The sequence below is a fragment of the Lissotriton vulgaris genome, chromosome 8 (assembly GCF_964263255.1).
Source record: "Lissotriton vulgaris chromosome 8, aLisVul1.2, whole genome shotgun sequence".
NCBI classification, from domain to species: Eukaryota; Metazoa; Chordata; class Amphibia; order Caudata; family Salamandridae; genus Lissotriton; species Lissotriton vulgaris.
In genome coordinates this window covers 41,954,024-41,979,617 of record NC_141696.1, presented here as the reverse complement: position 1 = coordinate 41,979,617, position 25,594 = coordinate 41,954,024, and the positions used below count along the sequence as shown (strand labels likewise).

Below are 25,594 nucleotides of genomic sequence, written 5' to 3'. Positions count from 1 at the left end.
TGTGGCGGCCATGTTAGGGGTAGGAAGTACCTGTACTTTAACACTAGTTTTACACTACACAGGCCCTTCTCCACCACACAAGGCCTACACACTGTTGTTTCAATAGGGGCATTCTAAATTAACAGGGGATAAAAAGCGAAAAATTTCTGGGGAAAGGGCCAAGTCTCACACATCTCCCCCCCAGCCAAAAGCCAGGGTAGACTGATCATTCCCTTGACGGGCTTCCCTGCTTGGGGCGGAAAAAGGTGGACGCAGGCCCAATACCACCATGACATCCTCGCTAATCCAACCACCCCACTGGTGTTCCTAGTGGGATGCAGCCAGGACAGACCTCCAATCCAGATGTCTCTGGCCCTTACTCTCTCTCAGAGTGGGGGGCAGTCGCCCCAGGCCCGTGGTACCTTTTTCCACTCTCCTCCTCAATCTAGGGTCTAAACCCTTAAGTTGAATTGGTGACAGGGGCGAGACCTACCTCTCCCTGCACCCCCTCCCAGGGTTCCGCACCCTCCCTCGTGGATGACACATTGGGACAGCCTAGTCTCCCAACCTGGGGTTCTCTTAAAGAACACTCCAGGCCCGGTGACCACAGCTGGGGCACCTCGGGACACACCTGAGAGTCACAACCGGGGGAACTCTGAATACAGAGATTCCTCCCGCCAGGTCAGGCAACCCCTGAACCTGGCCACCCAACCCAGGATCTTAACCCCGTGGCTGGACCGGTGCCAGAGGAGAGTCCTTCCTCCCTCTGCACCCTCTCCCAGGGTTCCGCACCCTCCCACCTGGATAGGTACCCCTGGAAGTCACAACCGGAGGAACTCTGAATACAGAGATTCCTCCCGCCAGGTCAGGCAACCCCTGAACCTGGCCACCCAACCCAGGATCTTAACCCCGTGGCTGGACCGGTGCCAGAGGAGAGTCCTCCCTCCCTCTGCACCCCCTTCCAGGGTTCCGCACCCTCCCACCTGGATAGGTACCCCTGGAAGTCACAACCGGAGGAACTCTGAATACAGAGATTCCTCCCGCCAGGTCAGGCAACCCCTGAACCTGGCCACCCAACCCAGGATCTTAACCCCGTGGCTGGACCGGTGCCAGAGGAGAGTCCTTCCTCCCTCTGCACCCCCTCCCAGGGTTCCGCACCCTCCCACCTGGAGTAGTACCCCTGAGAGTCACTCTGGTAGGGTCCTTAGTTACCGGTACCCCACCCTCCAGGTCAGGCAATTCCTGATCCTGAAACCCCAGTCCAGGTCCTACACTCTGTGACTGGTCTAAACTCCGAACCTCGGGTACGCTGCCACCATTGGAAGCACCTGGTACACATAATTCCAAGGCCTTCAGCTCTAACTCTTCTAGCTGAAGCCTGTGCACCAGCTTCCTCTCATCCATTGCAAGGCTCTCACTCTCCCTCTCATGCTCTATCATCTTAGACGACGCACACCCCCAGTTACTCTACTCCCTGCCCCAGAACATCCTCCCGGTAGCACATTGTCAGACACAACAATTTTGAGTAGGCCTGGTTCTTCTGGTGTGCCCGCCTCCCTGGGTGTGACCTGCCCCTCCTGTTCCCCATCCCCTCTCTCCTCTGGGTGGCCTCCTACCCGTGCCCCCAAAGTGGTACGGAGTTCCTTCTTCCCTCCGCCCAACAGGCACCCCCATCCCCTGACAACACTCCAGTATGCCAGGTGGGGACTCAGATAATTCAGGAAAAGATACCAGGATGTGGGTGACAGGATTAGGTCTAACAGATCTTGATACACTCACAGGCTAGACAGTGGAGGGGTCAATTACTTTGGCTTGCATACACAATAATTGTGCAGCCCAATTGCTGTGCACCCTGTCCCAATGGAGGGTGCTGCATGGTCACAAGTCCTGGATCCCACCGCTCGACACCAATATGTTGGAACTGGGGTCACCAGTCCCCTAGGGTAGCATGGCACGAGCGGGTAGGCATCCGAAAGCTTATGTGTAAAGCGACCATACAGCACACGCAACCACTGAGTCAGAAACATGAGCACGCAATTAGGGACGCCACTCCAGTGAGCTTGTGTAAAAACTCAAGTTAACTTTATTAAGATAGAGCAGAATCAGGGTATTAGGAATTCATCATACAATTAGCTTCATAGTTCTCTTTTCAGATACCTGTGTGTCAACACTTGGCATTAAACTTCAGTTGAATAAATATTAGATATTCCATAAATATTAAATATTGGATAAATAACAGACATTGGATAAACACAGGCCTGACCTCAGCCTTGCTCCTTGTCAGCACCTGCAAGAGATTCTTTAAAAGACATTCAGATAACTTTGCATCCCACTCAGGATAAGTTTGGCAACAAAGGCATAAATATCTCCTTCAACATTCTAAAACAGGGCTCCCAGCAAGGGTGAGCATCTCATTATGCCAGTAACCACTTTTCTAAGTAAGAGTAAACATTTACTAATAGGTAAACCTTTCATAAGGCCTAGGCTGAACATGGAAAATCCCTGGGTTTGGGTCTATCACTCGCTATTTCTCTTCATCAGGGAATGGTAGGCTTTCCATTACAGCCCCTAAACAGTTGAGGGGGGTTACCCTATTAGGAATTGAGGCCTATAAACTATGGGCCTTGGGACCTCTCAACCAGTCCAATACCAGGGTAAACATTTCCTGCAGTAAAGATAAGCAGTTCAACAACACAGTTCCTTGGGTTAGAGTAATGGAAGCAATTCATCAATGCATCAACATTCAATAAAGACATCGCCTTTCATCATTTCCCAATAAACATTTCAGTATAACAACCCCAGCATTTCATTAACCCAGCATGGAACATCTCCTCATTTACTGGTGGGTAATTAATCACCATCTTCCTATGGAAGAATATCCATTTCCTTAGACATAGAGAACAAGGCCCCAGTTAGGGGAGAACTTTCCATTAGACAGGTTAAGCATTTCGTTTAGCAAGAATGAGCTTAAAGAACTTGGCTTGCACATATAAAACCTTCCCTTATGCATATAGAAACATCTCCTTAAGCCCGGATAATCGATGCATCAGGCTAAGATGAACAATACATTAGTCTAGGCTTAGCCATACCTAAGGCCTAAATAAGCATTCCATAATGGCTAAGCTGTCCCAGGCCTCAGACAACAAGAAGTCAGGTTCCCCTAGCCAGGGGTTAAATTTTAAGGGCCCACCAGACAATCCGGGCCTCCGCCTAGTTCAGGGAGTGCTGGAGGCACAATGGTGGCCAATGGAGCCCAGTAACAGCTTTTCCCAGGGGAGGGGCGGACACGGTGCCTTCTGTGGCCTCCCGCCCTCCTCCCAGGGGATTACCTTTATCTTCGGGCCGGTCGGGCCCCTTGCGGAGGTTTCCTGCAATGCCTGGGACTCCTGGGGCTGGTGTCCGCTGGTGGGGGCTCAGGGAGGGCTCTCACTCTCTTCGGAGCCCTCCTGTCTGTTTCCTGCTGAGGGGCCAGTCACGGGGTCCGAGCCGAGGCTCAGTCGGCCCTGAGGGTCGGCAGGTCGGAGGGGGGCTCCTACTCCTCCAGGCTCCCTCTGTGACGATTCTCGGGCCGGTCCGGGGCTTCAGGGACTTCTCGGGCCCTGGACGAATTAGGTCGCGGCCCCGTGGGGGTGTGGAGTCGGCCGCCAATGGCAGCACGGACGGCTAGGAGCACAATCTCCTGGCCAATGAAAGCGCGTCGAGGGCGGGATCTCTGACGCGCCCCCGTCATGTGATGCGAGTTCTCCGCCTCACGGCCTAAGGCGGCCTTCAGGAACTCCCAGGCGCTCTCCTCAGGCCTCAGGCTCGGGGGGCAGAACAGCTGAGCAGACGGCTGTGGTGACAAGCGGCTCACTTCGTGCATACGGCGGCCCTCTCCTGGCACGGGGGGCCGCCTGAGGGCAAGACACAGCGCTTCACAGGACGTGGCAGGTGAGCGCTTGAGGGGGGTTTCACGGCGCTTCTCTCTCTCATCACGTTTCACAGGGGGACAGCCTCGTGGAGACAAGTGGCGCTTCAGCCCCAGCCATCTCCTGGCATATAGAGCTTCCACGGGCACCCCAGTTCTGGGAGCTTGCGCTCAAAGAGCAGTAGCGCTTCGCCAATTCCAACACTTGGGCAGTCTCCACAATAGCGCTCCTGGCAGCCAAAGGTCCACAAATGACAGCGCTAGGCACTCAGGGTTAGTTACTGCAGTAGCGCTTCTCAGGGGCATTCCCATAAATAAGGCAGTTCATGCAGCGCCAGCAGGACAGGTAGACCAGGGTGTTAGCACTAGGGAATAAGTGCGCTTAGCCAGCAGTCAGTTTACCTAAGGTGGAATCAGGTCAGCAGGTTCCACAGGTCAGCTCACACAACAGTAGCAATCCAGCAGAAAGGGATCCCAGGTGGCGTCAGGGAGCGGGGAGCGACACAGCGCCAATACCTGGTTGATTTCTTAATAGTTCTGTGGTGATTTGATTTCTTCTTGGTGCAGCTGTTTCTTGCGCCCTTGTAAGTAGCAGTTGGTTTCTTGTTTCCTTGAAGGGGGTTAAGTTGGTGGCTGGTGTTCCAAGTTCTCCTCAGCCAATCCCTTCAAGTGGTCCCTGGGGGTTCCCTTCCGCGGGGTTAGGTCAGTGGGGGGGGAACAGGATACCTCAACACTTGTAAAGCAGCACACTAGGCCCTGTCATTCCAGCATCATAAGACCCTGCCCTGACCCCCACTGCCTATCCTCCTGTGTAGGTACTTCCCCAGGTCTTCCCTCCGCTTCTCTCCTCAGGAAAGTTCCCTCCCTTTCCTTTTATAGGGCCAGTTGACAGTTGGTAGTGGCAGTTGGTGTCACCTCACCTCTCCCAGAAGGTTCCAGAGGCTTCCAGGAGGTTCCACCATTCTACCTGTGGACAGGCTGGCAGGCTAAGATGGATACATTGCCTGAGGGTTCCAGCCAGCCCCTGGCTACTAGAATGCGCCCACTAAACCACGCTGCTGCAGCAGTGGTCTGTGGCGGCCATGTTAGGGGTAGGAAGTACCTGTACTTTAACACTAGTTTTACACTACACAGGCCCTTCTCCACCACACAAGGCCTACATACTGTTGTTTCAATAGGGGCATTCTAAATTAACAGGGGATAAAAAGCGAAAAATTTCTGGGGAAAGGGCCAAGTCTCACAACAGCATTGTGAACAAACAAATCCAACAGTTCAGGCTGACCGCGAGGTTGCGGGCCAGCGATGGTGTTGGGAAGACCCACAACCAGTTCCTTGGAAATGCGGGGCATCGGGGGGACCTTGCGATGAGCTCTAAAGAGGCGGCATCAGTGGGCATCAGTTCAGGACGTTGGTGCAGGAGTCGTGGGACCCTTGACGGCACATACATTGCAGATCAAACTCCGTGAGGTTGCAGTCAGAAACGCTGGTGTCGGCAGGCACTGGAGCCGCGGTGTGAAGCGGAGAGGTGCAACTTGCAGTGCCCTCAGGTCACGTTGCAGGCAGCTACTCCGTGACGGCGCCAAACCCAGAGGTGTCGGTGAGACGACCAGGGCTGTAGTGCAAAGTGGGGCAATGCTCGTTGCGGTGTTGATGGATACAGAGCAAGCAGTATTATAATCTTTGCTGAAGTGCTGTCGTCCGTAGGTCCAAGGCTGCAGTGCAAAGTGGGGTTTCAGGTCATGGTGCAAGCAGTGGCGTCAGTTGACAATCTGGAGTTGAGGGCACTGGCGTCGGTGGACCAAGGCTGCGGTGTGGGATGGGGCAGTGCTTCATTTATCTTACGAGTGGTGCCCCCAGGCCAGGGAGCGTCAGTGTCAGCACTGGGCATTGCTGTAACCAGGCCGGCAGTAGGAAGCATGGGAGTGTGGCATGCGGTGCCCACAGGTCATGGTGCAAGCAGTGGCTTGGTGAAGGCCTTGAGTTGCTTTTTCCCTCTGTGGCAGTTAAAACACGCAGTTCCAGGTGAAGTTACACAGAGGATGGTGTATTCTTCATTGTGTCTGAGACTTCCAATAGGAGGCATGCTGTATTTTAAGCCCTTGGATAAACTTTACCAGCAGGATTAAAAAAAGTTCAGTCTATTCCTTTCACTGCCGAGGACGGAAGCAGCAACTGTCGGCCAACACAACAAAGCAACAAACAGCAAAGGGGCAGTACTCTTGCTGGCAGCTCTTCCAGCTCTTCTTCTTAGCAGGGTCCTTAATCCAAAAGTGTTCCAAAATCCTGGGGTATGGGCCCCACAATTTATACTACTTTTCTCTTTGAAGTCTTTGTCAGAAAGTCTCTCTTGCTCAGTAAAAACCAGTTCTGTCCTTCCTGGTCCAGACACGCTGCAAGGGTGAAGACAGCATTATGCAAATCAGCAACAACCCATTGGCCCCCCTCGCACAAATGGCCCGCCGGCACAACATCAGCATCATCTCCTACGCCGACGACACCCAGCTCATCCTCTCCCTCACCAAAGACATGCACACCACCACCGCAAACCAACCTCCACGAGGGAAATGAAGGCCTTTGCCGACTGGATGAAGAGCAGCCGCCTGAAGCTCAACTCGGACAAGATGGAGGTCCTCATCCTCGGACCCACCCCCTCAGCCTGGGACAACTCTTGGTGGCCGACCACGCTGGGAGCAGCACCGACACCCACCGACCATGCCCGCAACCTCGGATTCGTCCTCGACTCCTCCCTCTCCATGTCAAAGCAGGTCAGCGCAGTCTCCTCCTCCTGCTACAACACCCTCTGCATGCTCCGCAGGATCTACAAGTGGATCCCGACCGAAACAAGAAAAATTGTGACATAGGCCCTCGTCACCAGCAGACTGGACTACGGCAACGCACTCTACGCAGGAATCCCAGCCAAGCACCTGCGTCAACTACAACGCATCCAAAACGACTCCGGCCGACTGATTATGAACATCCCTGCCGCAGCCACTTCACCCCCCACCTGAGAGACCTACACTGGCTCCCCGTAGACAAGAGGATCACCTTCAAGCTCCTCCCACGCACACAAAGTACTCCACAATGCCGCACCAGCCTACCTGAACAGCAGACTCAGCTTCTATACCCCCACCCACCAGCTCCGCTCCGTCAGCCTCGCCCTCGCTGCTGTCCCCCGCATCCAACGAACAACCTCCGGCAGCAAATCCTTCTCCTACCTGGTAAGGATCTTCTACTGCTAAAGCCAGCTCCATGTGATAACTGTCCACGCTATAATCCTGAGCACATTGTTCAATCGGCTATCTTCACATGTCCCAATTGTGCCTTCTCTCTGCCGTTTATTAATGGCAAAGGGCGCGCCAGTTCTTGTAATAATATCAACACCAGTAAAATCATTATTGCACTTATTAATGTTAGATCTCTGGGTAAACACAGACAAGAAATTCATGATTTAAAAATTGATAAAAACATAGATACGCTATTTATAACTGAAACATGGATGGACGCGGAATCCGACCCTGATTTAGTGGTAGCTATACCTGCAGGGTACTCAGTCCATCGACTTGACAGACAGGGAAAAAAAGGAGGCGGTCTAGCGGTTGTTACGTGGGATCACTTCCCCGTTAGATTATTTCTAATTTCGTCTAAATGTTGTGAAGCATGTCAATTTTCCATCAAGGTTACACCCTCATACAATCTGAAGGGAGTGCTCATGTATAGACCGCCAGGTTCGCGATCTATGTTTCTAGCTAATCTTCACTCGCTCATTGAATCTTTGGTGACTGAGGACTCTTTTATGGTGTTGGGAGACCTGAACTTTCACTTAGAAAAACAGGATGATGCGGATTCCCAAGCATTAAAGGGAGATTTGGAAAGCTTGGGGCTGGTTCAACTGGTGAACGCCCCGACTCATGAGGCTGGCCATACGCTGGATGGCATTTTTACTAACATACAAGGCATAACCATTCTGGATGTTTTACCGGTCACTTGGTCTGATCACTCTGTTATTCTCAGCGCCCTCTCAATTCTTACTTCGCCCCCAACCAAACCAGCCCATTTAACTCAGGAGCCTTTTAGGGTCTGGAGGGACATAGACAATGTAGCTTTTTCTGACTTATTGATTAAGTCCCGCCCTACCATATCCATGGATCCAAATATAGCAGTCAAACAGTTTGTGGACTGGATAGATAATGCCGTGAACCTACTAGTTCCGCTTAAGATTATCTCCAGGAATAGAAAGGTACCATCATCCCCATGGTTTACAGAAGATCTTAGGAGACAAAAACAAGAATGTCGTAGAGAGGAAAGAAATTGGTGAAGGTCCTATGATCTAGTTAGTAAAATGCGCTACAAACAAACACAACTCACCTATAAAAAATGATTTTAGAGACCAAGAAGAAGTATTTTGGTAACCAAATTGATTCTGCCAAAAACTCCAGTAAACAGTTATTTGAAGTAGTTAAACATCTGGCAAGGAAGTCGACAGATTCTGCCCCCATTCCATCGCAGGCCCTCTGTGACTCCTTGGCTAACTTCTTCTTCACCACAGTTCACGACATCTACACTGAGTTCTCCACTAATGATATAACATCTTCGGCTGCATCTACCATGCCCCATACTTGCAAATTAGATCAATTTGAGGCACTGCAGGAGGAACATATCAGGGACCTTATGGTGTCTATAAAATCAGGATCAGCTTTGGATCCCTGCCCTCCCAGAGTCTATCTACCAGTTCTGGATATAATTAGCAGGTCTATCATGCAAGTTTGTAATGTGATTCTTGGGTCTGGGATATACCCGAATATGTTAAAAACCACTCTGCTAAAACCGCTTCTTAAGAAGCCGTCTCTAGATAAGGAACAGCTTAAAAACTATAGACCCATAGCCAGTTTACCATATATATCCAAGGTACTCGAGAAGGCCATGAACATCCAGTTGGCGGACTATCTTGAGCAAAACAAATTGCTGGATGATACGCAGTTTGGCTTTCGAAAGATCCATGGTACAGAGACGGCCCTTATTAAAGCTGCAGATGATATCAGAACCATCAGGGATCAAGGTGGTGCAGCTATTCTCATAATGCTGGATATCTCGGCGGCTTTCGACACGGTTGATCATTCCATCTTGATTGACCGTGTCGGAAGTCTGGGCATTCAATCCAGCGCGAGAGAGCTGCTCACCTCTTTTCTCTCCAGTAGATCACAGGCAGTTATATTGGGTCTTTTTAAATCGCCAGAGCTTGCCTTGCCTTGTGGAGTTCCCCCGGGCTCATCGCTAAGTCCAACACTGTTTAATATCTACGTGTTGGACTTGGCGAGAGTTATTAAAACCTACTAGATGAGCCTAACCTCCTATGCTGACGACACCCAGCTGGTGCTTGCTATTAATAATGACGGGCAACAAGTAGCGGCACGGTTTCAAGAGGGCATGCTGGCTATTAGAGATTGGATGCTGGCCAACTGCTTGAGGTTGAACTCTGAGAAAACGGAGGTGGTCATTTTTGGAAACATCACCCCCACAGTGGTCACCGGTGTGGTGGCCTCCTTCGTTAGGAGCTTTACCAACCCCCTCTGCTAGGGTCAGAAATCTGGGCATAGTTTTTGATGATAAGCTAAACTTTGTAGCTCATGCTAACCAAACGGTGGCGAATGCTCATCACAAACTCAGACTAATTAGGAAAATCATCCCCTTTCTGTCGGATAGTGCGGGAAAAACAGTAGTGAGTACATTGGTGCTCTCCTCGCTTGATTACTGTAATGGTTTGTTTGTCAACGCACAAGCCCGGGTTATCTCTAAGTTACAGATGATCCAAACTGCAGCAGCAAGACTACTTTCTAAAACTCCAAAATTTTATTCAGTCAGTCATATAATAAAAAACTATCATTGGCTATCAATTAAAAATCATATCAAATTTAAGTCACTTTGCTTAGCATTTAAAGCCATTCATAACCAGGGTCCTAGGTTTCTGCAAACTCAGATTTCCACCTACCGCCCTTTAAGACCACTGAGATCGATGTCGTTGCATCAATTAGCGGTACCACACACAAGGACAGTCACTTGGGGAGACAGGCGTTTTACGGTATCTGCAGCTAGACTCTGGAACTTGCTCCCATTGACAATTAGAACAGCACAATCGCTCCCCTAATTCCGGAAACTGGTGAAGACCTGGTTGTTTAACCAGTAATGGGTTCCTCGTTCAGACTTTGCCACCCTCAGAAAAATCCTATCTGGTATTCATAGCGCCAAGACGCCCCCGGGCATATGTATGCGCTCTATAAATTGTATTAGTAAATAAATAAATAAATACCTCGCTGCCAAAACCTGGAACACCCTCCCCACCCACCTAAGGCAGACCCAAGACCTACTAGCCTTCGGAAGACTCATCAAGACCTTGCTCTTCGAGCAGTAGCAGCACCCCCTCCCCCCAGCCCGTCATTTTTCATTTTCCACGTTTGAAATCGCTGTCTCGTCCCGTATCTTGTTGCTCTGCAGCTCCACCTCTGGTCGAGGTCACATGTGTCTCAAGATCTGCAGCCAGGCTGTACGTCACGTCCGACCCTTCTCCTCCGGTGATCGTAAATCTTTGAATAGGTACAAAACAAGTTTTAGAGAACTGGCAGGAGAAGACATTTATGCATGTGAATTCCTCCCTCAATCCTACGCACTTGGGAGATACGTTCATCGGTCACAGTCAGAAATTCATTACCAAGCAGTGCATATGTCGGCATTCCTACTGAGTTCATGCCAAGTTTATTCATCGTCTATTTATAACACAAATGGAGAGAAATAAGACTCCTATCAACTGTGCATTTCATCAAATTCAACATTTCGGAACCTCCAGCGGAGACTTGTCTTCCAAACCCGAGCCTTAACAGTCTAACATTTCCCTTCAAGGCTGGCTAACCCTTTCAAACAGGGCGGGGGCGCTATCATCGAGAGTCTGGGTAAAACAAGTTTTTCTCGAGGGACGACAGTTACTCATGGTCATCATGTATGTATCGGGGACAGCAGCTGGGGTCTATCAAATGGGGCGGGGATGCTTCGGGCGCTCGCGCTTGGGTGCAAAAGGGGGTGGCAATCTGGGCATTGGGGGTCAATCTAGACGTTGGTGTTCGTCTCTGATGAACAACAAAAATAAGGTGCCATTGACATACAGTTCCCCCATAAAAGGCCAGATTGGGGGACCTTAGTCGTCTTACCTGTCCTTTCCTTCTCAGCCAATTCGAGTTCATTCATTTTGCAGAAAGGAGAGGTAGTAATATGGCGAGATACGATCATTTTAGTTTCGGTCAATTTCGCTGAACACCTTCGCGTTCAATAAGTATCCAATCAGACTGGTGCCGGTGGGGCACAATTTTACCACAAAAAGGAAGAGGAAATAGGGAGACTCTCATAGAGAGTGAGAGTCGTCCGCAATCTAAACGAGCCATTCGGTACACGTATGACATATAGAGAGAGAGAGAGAGAGAGAGAGAGAGAGATAGGTAAGGGGGGGGGAGAAGAGAGAGAGAGAGACGTGTACGAAAATAGGTCATTTAGTGCGCTCACAACACAGAACAGCAGGGGGGTCAGGTAACGGAGAGACGCAAACAGAGGGAGAAAATAAACCCCTACAGTACACACACACAAACTCAGACGAAGGAAGACAGTACATGTATTACATATATAAGACATTCACAACAAAACAGAAAACAATTGTTGGCCAACAAGATATATTTTTATATCCTGCGTATCTTTACTATCCTATTTACCTACGTGCTTAGCTCTTTTTACCTTTCCCTCCCTTTCCCTCTCGCTTGTTATTTCTGCGAGCGTTCTCAATTGCCAATACTTACACCTCGGTCAGTCGATCAGAAATTAACCTGGTCGCGCTATTTACCCATGGTTGGATCTTAAACCATTTTTCAGTTTCTTCCTTCGGTGGGAAGTTCTCCAGGCTGAGGCAACGGCAAGTATTGATCGGGAGAACAGTCGGACAGCCTGGCTATATCTATAAGAGTGTGAGAAGGGGGCAGTACATTTTGAACATCAGCAACATCTCTAACTTCCCAGACGGGTGGTGCCTTGGTAACCCTTATCCATGCACTCGTCTTTGTCCTTTCCCTATCTAGTCAACCGTCTAGTTACATTATCTAACGTGCTATTTCGAGTCAATTTTCGTCATACAGTACCCGTCAAGTTTCTATGTCAGTCCATCCTCCCAGTCGCTACGTTCTAAGGAGAAACAGTTATGTTTAAGTCTACGTCTTTCAAAAGCTCATCAACATAAGGACTATGCTCATATTCCCTTCTTCCCCTTTCGTCGGTTTGTTCGATCATCGCTCTTCCACCCTTCAGTCGTCGTTCCGACGCGACCTGCAGAAGGGAGGAGAAAGAAGGGGGTGGGGGCAGCATTCAAGCCACATCAGCATGCAGTAGTCCGAAAATGTTTTTACCTACCACATACTCGACCTATCTCCACGTTGTGCATTTCTCTACCATCTTGGCGTTTAAGCCCAGAGGGACCAGTAGTGTCAGATAGATAATCATTGACGATCTGCGTATCTACATGAGTTACTTGGTCGCGACCCCTTTAGGTTGCGTGCGAGGGTGGCGGTCAGGTGGTATTTCTGTGGGGTCGTTTAAGGGCGTCTAAAACACCTTTTCCGGCTGCCTGTGACACATAATGTAGCTGCTAAATATCGGGCCCTTTTTAACCTTCCTCCTTAATCATACTTTTTCTTCGCTCACAGTAGTAATACATTCAAAATTCATTAATGCAACCGCTACAATTATACTTTCTTTTTCAAAATACTTTTAATAAAAAGTGTTGGTGTACAAATACGGGCCTACAACCCAGTGGACCGGCCACGGAGCAGACTGGAACTGTACATAAGAGGAACGAAGTTGGTGGCAGTTCATTGCATAAAGTGCAGCAGTGCAATAAAATCGTATCGAACTTTCCTACAGAGCAAGCATGATGCATGTCAAGAATTCAGTTCTTCAATTAATTCATTAATTCATTGTCCAAGTGCTCACTCAGTGTCTAAATTACACCAATTCATTGCTCCCAATCATAATTAGTACCCACCCTAAATCAGTTCATTGTCCAAACACATGATCAATATCTGTATTACATTTCTTTCTTCTCTAAGCACATAATCACTATCCATCTTATCGACTTTCATTGTCCAAAAATGCATACATATCTCAGAGCATCAAGATTCGAGCAATCCGGGCGAACAGGGAGTTCGAAAGTTTCGTGTCGTGTATCGGCGCCATTTTGGGCGAGGTCAGGCAGGTTCCAGTATAGTCAGAATGTCTCCAATGACTCGTGGTTGGACCAGAACCTCTTTTGGTAGTTCAAAAAGTTTTCGAAATGGGGTGGCAGATCATTAGTCAAAAAGTGGGGAGGGAGGCAACAATCTTTTCCTACCGGGTCATTCTGGTGTTCCACCGGAACTGAACAAATCTGTATCTTTGCAGGATTTTAGTCATTTCCAAACTGAGGCTGGCGCCGGCAGGAGTGCGCCAACGTCTTGTGGCTCCATCGGAGGACAGGGCGGGGGGCGCCTCGTGGAGAGGTCGGCCCCCCGGGCTCTTTTAGAATCTTCAAGGTAGTGGAGTACAGGGCGTGTGCCCATCCCGGGCAAGAAAACCCGCTTTTTGATATGGACCCCTTCTTCAAGCAGGAGTGTTGGGGTGTCGCTGGAAGCCTCCACCTGGAGGGAGGTGGGGGAGGCTCGTTCGCGCCGCCTCCCCCTTCCAGCGACCCCGCGCCGTTCCTCGGCTCCACCGTGGTACAGCCATGCCAGGCAATGAAGATGGGAGGGGGGTCGGTGGCTGAGGCAAGACATCCCCCCCTTGACATGTGGCGGGACTACCTGCAACTGTCCAGGCGTTGCCGTGTGGCTGGACTACCTGTCACTCCCAGGCGCTGACATGTGGCGGGACTACCTGTAATTTTCCCGGGCCGAGTGCAGTTGCAGCCATTATTGCGCAAAGAAGCGCCGCCGTCCTCGCCTTGGCTTCGGCCTTCGATGAGAGCCGGATCAGGCTAGAGAGAGAGGGGGGGGGGTGGTCGGTGGCTGAGGCAAGACAGCCCCCCCGTGGCCTGCAGGGCAGCAGAAGAGGGGAGAAGGAGAGGTCATTACGATTTCTTGGGCCGTCCGCCCCACAGCCTCCCCTTCCGACTGCGGCCAGGCGAGCCCTGCATGCATCGAGGCCTCGCCTTCCGGATGGGCGTAACCGCGGACCTGTTGCACTTCGGGAGCTTCCGGAATGGGGGTAGGTACCTATTGATTTGTATCTATTTCATGTGACCGTTATTTGGGCGTGGTGGGCAATGAGGCAGACATGTTTGGAGCAGGAGTAGGCAGCGGAACCTAGCTACCTCGTGGCTGTCTTGCTGTCAAATTTTTCGCCATTTTATATTTCTTATTACGAACTGTTTCTAATGTTTCTTATTTTTAGTGAAGTCGAAAGCTCATCAGGGGGTTACTGACTTAGCCTGATTTCTTTTTATTTTTATTCTTCTCTTCCTTAGCGTGTTTCGAGCTAAAGTTTCCGTTAACAGGGTACGGTGATCACTTCATATTTTTATGTGTCCTTTTCATTAGGGGTACTCCTGGACGGACCAGACGAGTTACCTCCAATAAATGGTCCGGGGTGGAACTAGATTATCGATCAAAGGGGAACATATATTCCTTCATTAGGGTATCATCCTGGACAGACCAAATGATGTACCTCCACTTACTAGGGTAGCCTCCTGGACGGACCAGATGGCCTACTTCCAATAAATGGCCCATGAGTGGGGAGCATATGTCCTCCATAAGGGTAGCCTCCTGGACGGACCAGGCGAGCTACCCCCCAAATAAACAATCAATCAGTGGGGAGTGGGTAGGACTGACGAATCATAAAGGGGCATAACCTACCCTTTACTACTTGCAAAGACTAGACAGAATATTTCTATTCCACGTTGTTTGCAAATAGAAAACCAACCAATCAATCAGTGGGGAGAAAAACAGGCATGACGGATTACAACGGGGACAAACGTCTGCATTACCTGTCCTTCGCTATCTGTAAAGGAAGACGGAATATTTCTATTCGTCTCTGTTTGTAGACAGGGAAGATCTCAAAGAGCAACAATCGATTATTAATCGATTTCAAACAATCAGTGGGGAGAAAGGTAGGCCTGACGAAATCATAAAGGGGCATAACCTACCCTTCTCTATCTGCAAAGAGGGACGAACGTTCCTATTCACCGCTGTTTGTAAACAGAGAATGTCTCGTTCTCGAGAAGAGAACCAATATTTCAAGTAGCATCCAAAGCTAAATGAACCAATAACAACAATATCAGTATTCAAATACCGATTCCAATACAATCAATCAATCAATCAGGTGGATAAAACCACCCTACCAATCAGGCGTAAAAACACCCTACTTAATCTTACCCGGACCGGACCATGCAGATAGTTCTTCGTCTTCCCCTTCCAGCGCCCGATCGTTCTCTTACTCTATGCAGCATTCCTGTGGGATTCCAGTCAGGACAGTAGGTCACTCGAGAGAGGTCCGTTCAGAATCGGTGAAGTTCATTCAATCGGCAGCCGGACGAGGGCCCTCTCAAGGCAGGTATACTCCGATCATTTAGATATTCACCTCATCGTCTGGATCTCTCTTACTGGACCTTATGTCACTGATGGGCCCCACATTGGGCGCCAATTGTTGAAAGTGAGCCCATACTAGTATCGATGCCCGGACGGCTGGCGCAAGTCGCCTCTTAGTTTCCATTCTGAACAGTACCAAAAACAGAGACGGGCGCTGGAAGCAGGAGTCACAAGAACAGGATTTATTACTCATGAGGAGAGCCTGTCATTTCGGACACGAAACACAGTGTCTTTCGGGAGGTGCTCTAACAAGTGAGCTGAAACATCGTCTTTTATACCTTACAAAACACTTAGCATTACAATCACGACATTGTGAAACATGGAAAAGACATTCCCATGATCCTCGTGTCAATCCTACCCCACATATGTTCACAATAGGGACCCTTGACCTGCTGATAAGAGGGGAGGGTAATCACGCAGCTGAGTGTTCCGCCAACTTTTAGGATGTGTGCGCCTGATCATAGCCCAGGGGGGTGGGGTGGCCAGGATCAATAGTGGGTCCTTTGAAGAGGAGTGATTCCATACAATAAGCAGTAAACAGTATCTCCTGGCTTAGGCGATGACCTCAGACATGTGTGGACAGTCAATCGCGGAGGGAGGGTTTACTAACAGAGTGGTTATTCATGAAAGGAAAGGAGGTGCTGGTCAGGCGCGGCCGTGACTCCCAAGGACAGGGTCTTGCAGAAGAAGAAGGTTTATGACTTGCCCGTGTGAGGGAGAAGGGGAAGGGGGAGCCAGGGTGTGCACAGGGACAGAGTCGCACAGAGAGAGAGAGATCTTATGACTCATGCATGAGAGAGCGGGGGCAGTCAGGTGCAGCTGGGGAGGGCTATGTCAGCTGAGGCGAAGGATGCCTCTTCAAGAGGGGATGGGGGGGGCTTGCGTGGGTCAAGCAGGAGGGTTGCCTTTCAGGGCAGGGTCGCGCAGAGGGAGAGGGTTTCATGGTCTATGCATGTGAGAGGGGGGGGGGTTCAAATACGCGCTGAAGGGAAGCCGGTGATTCTGATGAGCGGGCAAAAGGCCAGGGTGCCTAAAATGGTTGTCATGTATGTATGGGTACGGGCTTTTACTGGCGGAGTGATGCGGTCAATATTTTACGGTATTCATGGTGCTTACAGGGAGAGGAGCGGGAAAAGGGAAATGAACGTCGCTTATGTACATCAATTTTTCTTATTTTCCACACCTTGGGACCCTCACGGGTAAGTAGCGCACTTTACAAATAACTGATTGATTGATTGACATCGGCTCCTCCTCTAACACTGAGGCCGTGGATGGTGCACAAGCTGCCCTGGCATCTGTTGTGGACAGTACAAAAGATCATATGTGCTGACATAATCTACGAGGTGTTACTGGGGCCGTCGTCTTTGGAGGCAGGCAACGAGAATGTTGCGTCTACCAGCCAGTACACATAAACATTTGCCTCATTAGGCCCGTCGTGTGCTGGGAAAAATTTAACTTTTTTAAAAAACAAAATGAAAATGTGAACTCCATCACAAAACTGCCATTCTTTTGAGCATGCATGGCTTTCAAATGCTTATAGTAGTCCAACTATACCTACAGACATGTTAAAAACTATGGCTTGAGTGACAATTTCCTTTTTAAACCTTTAAACAAATTTTTAGACCTATTTAACATTGTTTTTAGCAAAACAAGAAACTAATGTTTTTCAAATTATTTTGCATACCAGAATCTAGTCAGCCTAGTAGTACCTTTAGATTTTAACTATGTCGTCCATTAGGAAGAGGAGTGAGTGGTATATTCCATATAGGTACCATAATATAAGCCCCGGTAACTTAATGACCTTATGTCAGAAGCTGGCTCTGTTTAGACTATATCAAAGTGAGGTATAGTGTGCACAGAGTCCAGTGGCACCCCAAAGGTAGGCAGAGGTAAAGTTAGATAGCACCTCACTCTCTATTTGTGGCAGTGTAGTCGAGCAGTAAGGCAGTATCAGAGGACAGTGTGAATCATTTGTTGTACAAACTCAGTCAGCAAAGGAATGCACACACACACACTCAAAGACTGAACTTCAGAGCAATTATTTTTGTATCAAAAATATTCTTTTAGTTATTTTATTTTCTAGAACCAAGCAAGCCTGGCACAGGTAAGCAATAAAAACTTTACTGTAGTAATGCAGTTTGTAAACAGTTTGAATTGACATTGTATATGCACTTTGTTTTGACTTTCAGTATAGTTTCAGAGAAATCTGATACTTTGTAAATACAGTACATATACTTGAATGGGCTTTTCAGTAAAGTTACAGGTAAGTTACTTTTGAGATTACTTTTCTTACTCAGAGTAGTATACCTGGATTTTACTCTGGGACATTTCCTGCAAACACTTAAGTAAAATTGTTTTTGTTAGTGAAATTTTAAAGAATTTAGGTTTTCAAACTCCATACTTCAAAACTTTTCCAAGAAAAACAGTCAATGTTCTCCTATTGAGGAAAATAGTGTAATTCGTTTTAAGGTAAGTATTTGGTAGTGGGAGTTGAGGTTCTGGGAGTAGAATCAGGGGTCCCCCAGGGTCAGGCCCCTAGTTACACCCTCAGCAGAACTAGGGTGGCCGGGTGCAGAGTTCTGAGGGCCAATGAGATCCAAAGGGTGGATAAGGGGCCTCCGGTTGGTGGCTGCTGGCAAGTAGACTACTGGGTTGTGGGAGAAAGGCTCCTGGAGTTTAGCTCAGGGCAAATAGGGAAACAAAGGTGCACCCTCAGTGGCACTAGGGCAGCCGGGTGCAGGGTGCTGTTTCGACGTCAAGCGTCCTGTTGTTTTCAATGAGGAACCTCCGGTTTGCAAAGGTACTGCAGGCTTGGGGATGAAGGTCTTTTGGGTGCGATCGTCACTTCGAGAGGTAAGTTGGGGAGTTAGGGGTTCGTAAAGCACTGTGGGGTTTGGGCACCCAAGGCCGTGGGGCTTCGGGTGCAGGGTTGCCTTTTTTAGTCAGATCTTCTTACCAGCTACTGGTCAAGGTAGGGGGGACCTTCTGGATTTAGGCTGCAAGCATGGGCTGGAGGCTTGAGGTAGGTCAGGGTTCATCAGATCTCGGGTCAGAATCGTCAGAGTGACCTCCTCATGGTGTTTGCCCACTCGAGTTCAGGCCGTGGATGGCGGGTGCAGAGTGGGGCAGATTCGGGGTGTCCAGCCAGAGTCAAAGGTTGCAGATGAAAAAACCTGGTGTTCATGGGAGACAAAGTCTTTGTGGTTGAAGGCGGGCAGTTCCTCCGGGGTTTGCGAGGTTGATGGCTGCAGGACACACCGGGATTTCACAGGAGCAGGTTCAAGGTTGAGACAGGACAGTAGAGCTGGGGCCAAGTCAGTGGGCATCTTCCTCTTGTTAGCTGCTGCACAACTGTTCGGTCCTTCTTCTTCTTGCGGTTTTTTGTCTGAGGAAGCAAGGTTCAGGGTTGCCCCTGAATACTAGATTTAGGTGCATTATAGGTAGGTAAAAGGCAGGGACCAATGGGTCCTTTCCCTGGGGTGGGTACACCCCGGATTATGCCACACTCCAGTGGGAGGGGGGCATGAGCCTGTCACTGGTTGGCTAAATCCTCCCATCTGCATGATGGTGGGGACTGAGAGTTGTGCTTCACCTCTCCTCCCCCACCTGAGGGGTGGAGTTGTCAGAGGTGGGCACACCTCTCTTCCTCACTTGTTTTTCCCACCAGTTCTCCCGCCCAAAGTGGGGGTCAGAATCAGTGGGGATCAGTTGATGAAAGCAGAAAGCAGCCTGGGGAGGCTCACAAAGGTGGCAAGCCTTTGAAGCTTCCCCTTCGTGAACCCTGCCCATCCTGAGGGAAGAGGCTTGGCACCTCATCCCAGGATGTGCATTGTTTCAGGCCCCAGAGAGCAGCTGGCTCTCGACCCAGGGGTCAAGAAACATGTCTGTGTGTGGCATTTGAAAGCAGCCATGCAACCTGGACACTAGTGGTAGGTTAGTTTTCAGGGGGGCATCTCTAAGATGCCCTCTGTGTGCATTGTTCATTAAATCCCACACTGGCATCACAGTGGATTTAATGTGCTGAGAAGTTTGATACCAAACTTCTCAGTTTTCAGTGTAGCCATTATGGTGCTGTGGAACTCCCAGCACCATATACTCTTAAAGGCAACACTGCACTTACAATGTCTAATAATGGCCTTAGAAACTGTAGGGGCACAGGGCTCATGCACCTGTACCCTCACCACTGGTATTGTGCACCCAGCTAGAGAGATGGCTGATCTGTGCCAGGGCAGTGGGTTGTAGGCATGGCACATAGAGATGTGTAGCAAATAAACAAAGGAAGAGTGTCCCTCAGAGAAGCGTTAAGAGCTGCTTGCAGCACGTAGGATATGAGGCCAGATGTCAGTGGTCAGGTGACTGGACCCAATTTCAAGAAATATTCTGGATTTTTTCAGGAAACCCTCACTCACCCTAGTGGTGACATGCTTCATCATCGGGTCCACTGGGAGAGATCGAATACCTCCCCAGTGTGCTGCGACGCCAGGAGACTGTGGAGCAGGTTTTGTGAGAGTGAAGAGTGAAAAAGGTTAAGTGTGGTTAAAAATGTCTAAGGTTGTGCCAAAAAATCATTTATTAACTGGTCAACCCGACATAATAAAATTAAATTAACTATGTGCAGGGAAAACTAACCAAATAAAATATACTGGTGTTTCCCTGTTTAGGGGAAGGTCAACATGTTTCTGCCCTTTATATGTGTGAACTTACAGGGCATTCATCAGGACCAATATGCGAGTGTTACCTTGACAGGTGTGGGCGCGCGAGGGACAGCTAGGTGCCGAGAGGGTGCGGAGCGTTGCAGGCGGTGTGCCATTGTCGCTCCCACCCCCCTCCTGAATCTATGGGGCGTGGTTCACTTTATGTACAAACTTCTAGGTTCCTCGCAATAGAGGTAATTCCCCAAGCCTTCGGGTTTGTACTTTTTATGCACCATTTTTACACATAGTGCTATTTTTAACTTTCACAGCCTTTGGCAGGGTGGGCCTTAGCGCGCCCACACCTGTCAAGGTAACACTCGCATATTGGCCCTGATGAAAGCCCTGTAAGTTCACACATATAAAGGGCAGAAACATGTTGACCTTCCCCTAAACAGGGAAACACCAGTATATTTTATTTGGTTAGTTTTCCCTGCACATAGTTAATTTAATTTTATTATGTCGGGTTGACCAGTTAATAAATGATTTTTTGGCACAACCTTAGACATTTTTAACCACACTTAACCTTTTTCACTCTTCACTCTCACAAAACCTGCTCCGCAGTCTCCTGGCGTCGCAGCACACTGGGGAGGTATTCGATCTCTCCCAGTGGACCCGATGATGAAGCATGTCACCACTAGGGTGAGTGAGGGTTTCCTGAAAAAATCCAGAATTTTTTCTTGAAATTGGGTCCAGTCACCTGACCACTGACATCTGGCCTCATATCCTACGTGCTGCAAGCAGCTCTTAACGCTTCTCTGACGGACACTCTTCCTTTGTTTATTTGCTTACTGATTGGGGACTAAGAGTGCCCTTGAACCCTTTCTCTCCCTTTGTTTATTGACATAGAGATGTGTGCCATGTCGACTCTTCTCTTTATCTGAACCAAAACATGCAGCCTGCAAAGGCAGTGTGTGAGTGTAAGGGTAAAGGACCTCCAAGGGTCACACAATAAGTGTTGCAGCCCTTAGAGGTCACAGTGCCCTGGGTACCTGTGGTACCATTTACCAGGGGCTGACCTATGGCCAGAGATGCCAATTGGGTTTAGGCTTTAAAACAGTTTCATCCTTTTTAGTGCTTAATTTGTGAAAGAATGAGTGACAGTGCTTTAAAGTTGGTTCAGAACAGAAGCCCACGGCCAGCTCTACTGAATGTCAATGTGCACATTGCAAAGAGCATAGTCTTGAATTCTCCTCATGCCTCTTTAATGCACCACAAGACTCTCCCTTTATCTTACTCTTGCAGATTCCTACCTTCTTGCCTTTTCACCTTTTGTCTGTCTTTCTTATCCTCTTTCTTTGTGTTTCTTCTCTCTTAAGATAAGTTAAACTTAAGACCAAAACTTAAGTTCAACTGAGACAAAATCCTAAGTTTACGACTTTCAGTATTCACAAAGGGCATTTAGGAGTATTAAAGTTAGGATTCCTAACATTACTACTCCTAAATGCCCTTTGTGAATACTAAAAGTCATAAATTCAGGTTTTTGTCTCAGATTACTTTTGTGAATTGGGTCCAGAGCTCTGGACCTTGTCAATAGGTCAAGAGAGGTTCCTATCCAGAAGGCTAGAAGTAAGATTGTGTCTTTCTGTGCAAGGGGAGGACTGGAAAACTAACATAAACTAACAGAAAGAAAAGTATTCTGTTGTTCTCCAAAGTGTCAGTATTATAAAGTTCTGTTTATTGCACAATCTTGTGCTGATTTTGTTGTACACTCTGGCACAATTCACTAGTTATTCTTGAGTTCGCACACACTGAGATGACTGTGTTATTGTTGACATTAGTCCCACTCTGGAAAGGCTGATGGCTCTGAATGTGTTTGTTATTTTTCACAATGTACAGAGTATGTTTGTATTATATAAAACACACTCTGAGATGATTGTGTTGTTTTTTCTCTTTTAGTGAATGCCCTGAGATGATTGTATTGGTATTTGTTACAATGTACAGTCTTTTTGTGTTATGTTATGCACACTCTGAGGAGATTTGCTGTTCCTTCACCCAGTTTGCACTATGTGCTGATTGTGCTGTTGTTTTACCACAGTGCACATGCTGGGATTATTATTTTGCTGTGTTCCACAGTACACACTCTAGAAAGACTGTGTTGTTGTTTCCCACAGTACACACTCTGGAATGATTGTGCTGTTGTTTTACCACAGTGCACATGCTGGGATTATTATGTTGCTGTGTTCCACAATAAACATTCTAGAATGCCTGTGTTGTTGTTTTCCACAGTACACTCTCTGGAATGATTGTCTTGTTGTTGCGTACAGTTCACATGCTGAGATGATTGTGTTGCTGTTTCCACAGTACACATGCTGGGATAACTGTGTTGTTGCTTCTGCAGTATACACTCAAGAATGATTGTGTTGATGTTTCCCACAGTGCACATGCTGAGATGATTGTGTAGTTGTTTTCCACAGGGCACACACTGAGATGACTGTGTTGTTGTTCCCCACAGCACACATGCTGAGATGGCTGTTTTTTCTGCTTTCCACGGTACACATTCTGGAATGATTGTCTTGTTGTTTCCTACAGCGCACATGTTGAGATGGTTATGTTGTTTCCCACAGTGCACATGCTGAGATGATTGTGTTGCTGTTTCCACAGTACACATGCTGGGATCATTGTGTTGTTGATTCCGCAGTACACACTCTGGAATGATTGTTTTGTTGTTTCTCACAGTGCACATGCTGAGATGATTGTGTAGTTGTTTTCCACAGTGCACACGCTGAGATGATTGTGTAGTTGTTTTCCACAGTGCACATGCTGAGATGATTGTGTAGTTGCTTTCCACAGTGCACACGCTGAGATGACTGTGTTGTTGTTCCCCACAGCACACATGCTGAGATGGCTGTTATTTCTGCTTTCCACAATACACACTCTGGAATGATTGTATTGTTGTTTCCTACAGCGCACATGTTGAGATGGTTATGATGTTTCCCACAGTGCACATGCTGAGATGATTGTGTTGCTGTTTCCACAGTACACATGCTGGGATAATTGTGTTGTTGTTTCCGCAGTACACACTCTGGAATTATTGTTTTGTTGTTTCCCACAGTGCACACACGGAGATGATTGTGTAGTTGTGTTCCCCAGTGCACACACTGAGATGACTGTGTTGTTGTTCCCCACAGCACATATGCTGAGATGGCTGTTTTTTCTGCTTTCCACAGTACACATTCTGGATTGATTGTCTTGTTGTTTCCTACAGCGCACATGTTGAGATGGTTATGTTGTTTCCCACAGTGCACATGCTGAGATGATTGTGTTGCTGTTTCCACAGTACACATGCTGGGATCATTGTGTTGTTGTTTCCGCAGTACACACTCTGGAATGATTGTTTTGTTGTTTCCCACAGTGCACATGGTGAGATGATTGTGTAGTTGTTTTCCACAGTGCACACACTGAGATGATTGTTTAGTTGTTTTCCACAGTGCACATGCTGAGATGATTATGTAGTTGTTTTCCACAGTGCACACGCTGAGATGACTGTGTTGTTGTTCCCCACAGCACACATGCTGAGATGGCTGTTATTTCTGCTTTCCACAATACACACTCTGGAATGATTGTCTTGTTGTTTCCTACAGCGGACATGTTGAGATGGTTATGTTGTTTCCCACAGTGCACATGCTGAGATGATTGTGTTGCTGTTTCCACAGTACACATGCTGGGATAATTGTATTGTTGTTTCTGCAGTACACACTCTGGAATGATTGTTTTGTTGTTTCCCACAGTGCACACACTGAGATGACTGTGTTGTTGTTCCCCACAGCACACATGCTGAGATGGCTGTTTTGTGTTTTCCACAGCGCACATGCTTAGATGGCTGTTTTGTGTTTTCCACAGCGCACATGCTGAGATGATTGTGTTCTTGTTTTTCAGACATGGGATTGACATAATCAAAGATATGAGGCAACTTCTAAACGGTGTCACAGACCTGGACATTACTAATGGAGGGGTTCCCTCCCAACTCTTGGTCCATGGGCTACTGGCTTTCCCTGTTGGGCTTGATGATTCTCATCAGTCATTTCTGGCTGCAGCACACTATGGTAAAGGGCGGGTTGTAATTGCAACACAAGGGGACCAGCTAAAAACAGTCGGTCTTAAAACCTTCCTCCTCAATGCAGTTTCTTGGCTCGATGCAGGGAGAAAGGGGAAGATTGGCATGGTGAGCAAGCTGACAGGACTCCATGAAATTCTCAATGCGAACAACGTGGCAAGTGAATATTCTGACCTGGTCCCAAGTCTTAGCGTCTACTGCTGCCTGCATGACAGTGCCAGTGAGGTGCAGAAAATCCAAGAGTTTGTGGCTGAAGGAGGGGGCATGCTCATTGGAGTCCAAGCCTGGTGGTGGGCCAACGACCATCTAGGCCAACATGCTGTAGCAGAATATCCCTTCAATAAAATACTCAATACATTTGGAATCTCTGTTCTGGGTCGGACCTGCGCTGCAAAAGCTTACAAAGCTATGAAGACCGAAGATGCCCAAAAGGTGTACCACTTCCGTAGAGCTCTTTCCACATTCTTGCAAGAGAGCAGTGGGAAGGTGGATTCAAAGTCATCTCTAGGATCTCAAATCAAAAAACTGGGGCAAGACTGTGCAGAATTGGCAAAGCTCCCAGGTGAAGGCTCTGCAATGGTCCACTCTATTCACCAAATGTTGAAGGATCTGCTGCAACGCCTTGGGGTTCCGGAAGTAAGCGAAGAAAAGTCAATTAGAGCCAACTCCAAAAAGTTCCCGCTGATTTGTTTGTCAACATCTCTCTATGAACATTATCCTGAGTTGTTTGGAGTCTGCCAGAACCCTAAGTTGTCCGACTTATCTGACGTCAATGTGTGCCTTGATGGCAACAATAAAGGTAAGGCTAAATCCAGATCTGCAGTTGCTAAATAATTGGGCTTAATCTGGTTGATTAGAAGGAAAACCCTTCTCCCTCAGGCCATTATACCAGAATGGTGATTCTTCTGATGTATCGTCTAATTGTTTCTTTGCTTTTATTATGGTTTCTTCTTCATATATAGTATTATTTTACTGGGTTTTATATATTGTGTATCGCCTTAGATTAAGCTCATTGTGATTCCAATTGTTTTATTCCACTTTACACTTAAATGTTTTTGTATACTTTTATGGTTTTGTGCCGAAATAATGTTATTTTGAACTGAACTGATTGTTGAATCATCAAGAAGGCCCAGTAGCTCTCTTGTCGCTTTGAAGCCCTCAATTCAGGTGGTCTCTTCTGCTGGTGTGGCAGGAAAAGAGAAGAGGGTGGATCCCTGCAGTAAATCTATATGGCCCAGAGTAACTCCCAGTAGGACAAAGGAGTTGGACATTAACGAAAAAGACTCTTTGGAAGCCTTACTGGGAGTCCTGTTCAATA

At 48.1% G+C, this 25,594-nt stretch overlaps 1 protein-coding gene across 1 annotated transcript in view; it reads left to right on the top strand.

The window, feature by feature from the left end:
• LOC147693346 (TRPM8 channel-associated factor homolog) overlaps positions 1-25,594 on the top strand; it is a 143,796-nt gene that overhangs the window by 55,246 nt on the left and 62,956 nt on the right. The window contains exon 3 of the mRNA XM_086933677.1: positions 24,099-25,075. Coding sequence (XP_086789803.1) covers positions 24,099-25,075 — 977 coding nt within the window. The remainder of the gene's footprint in view (positions 1-24,098; positions 25,076-25,594) is intronic.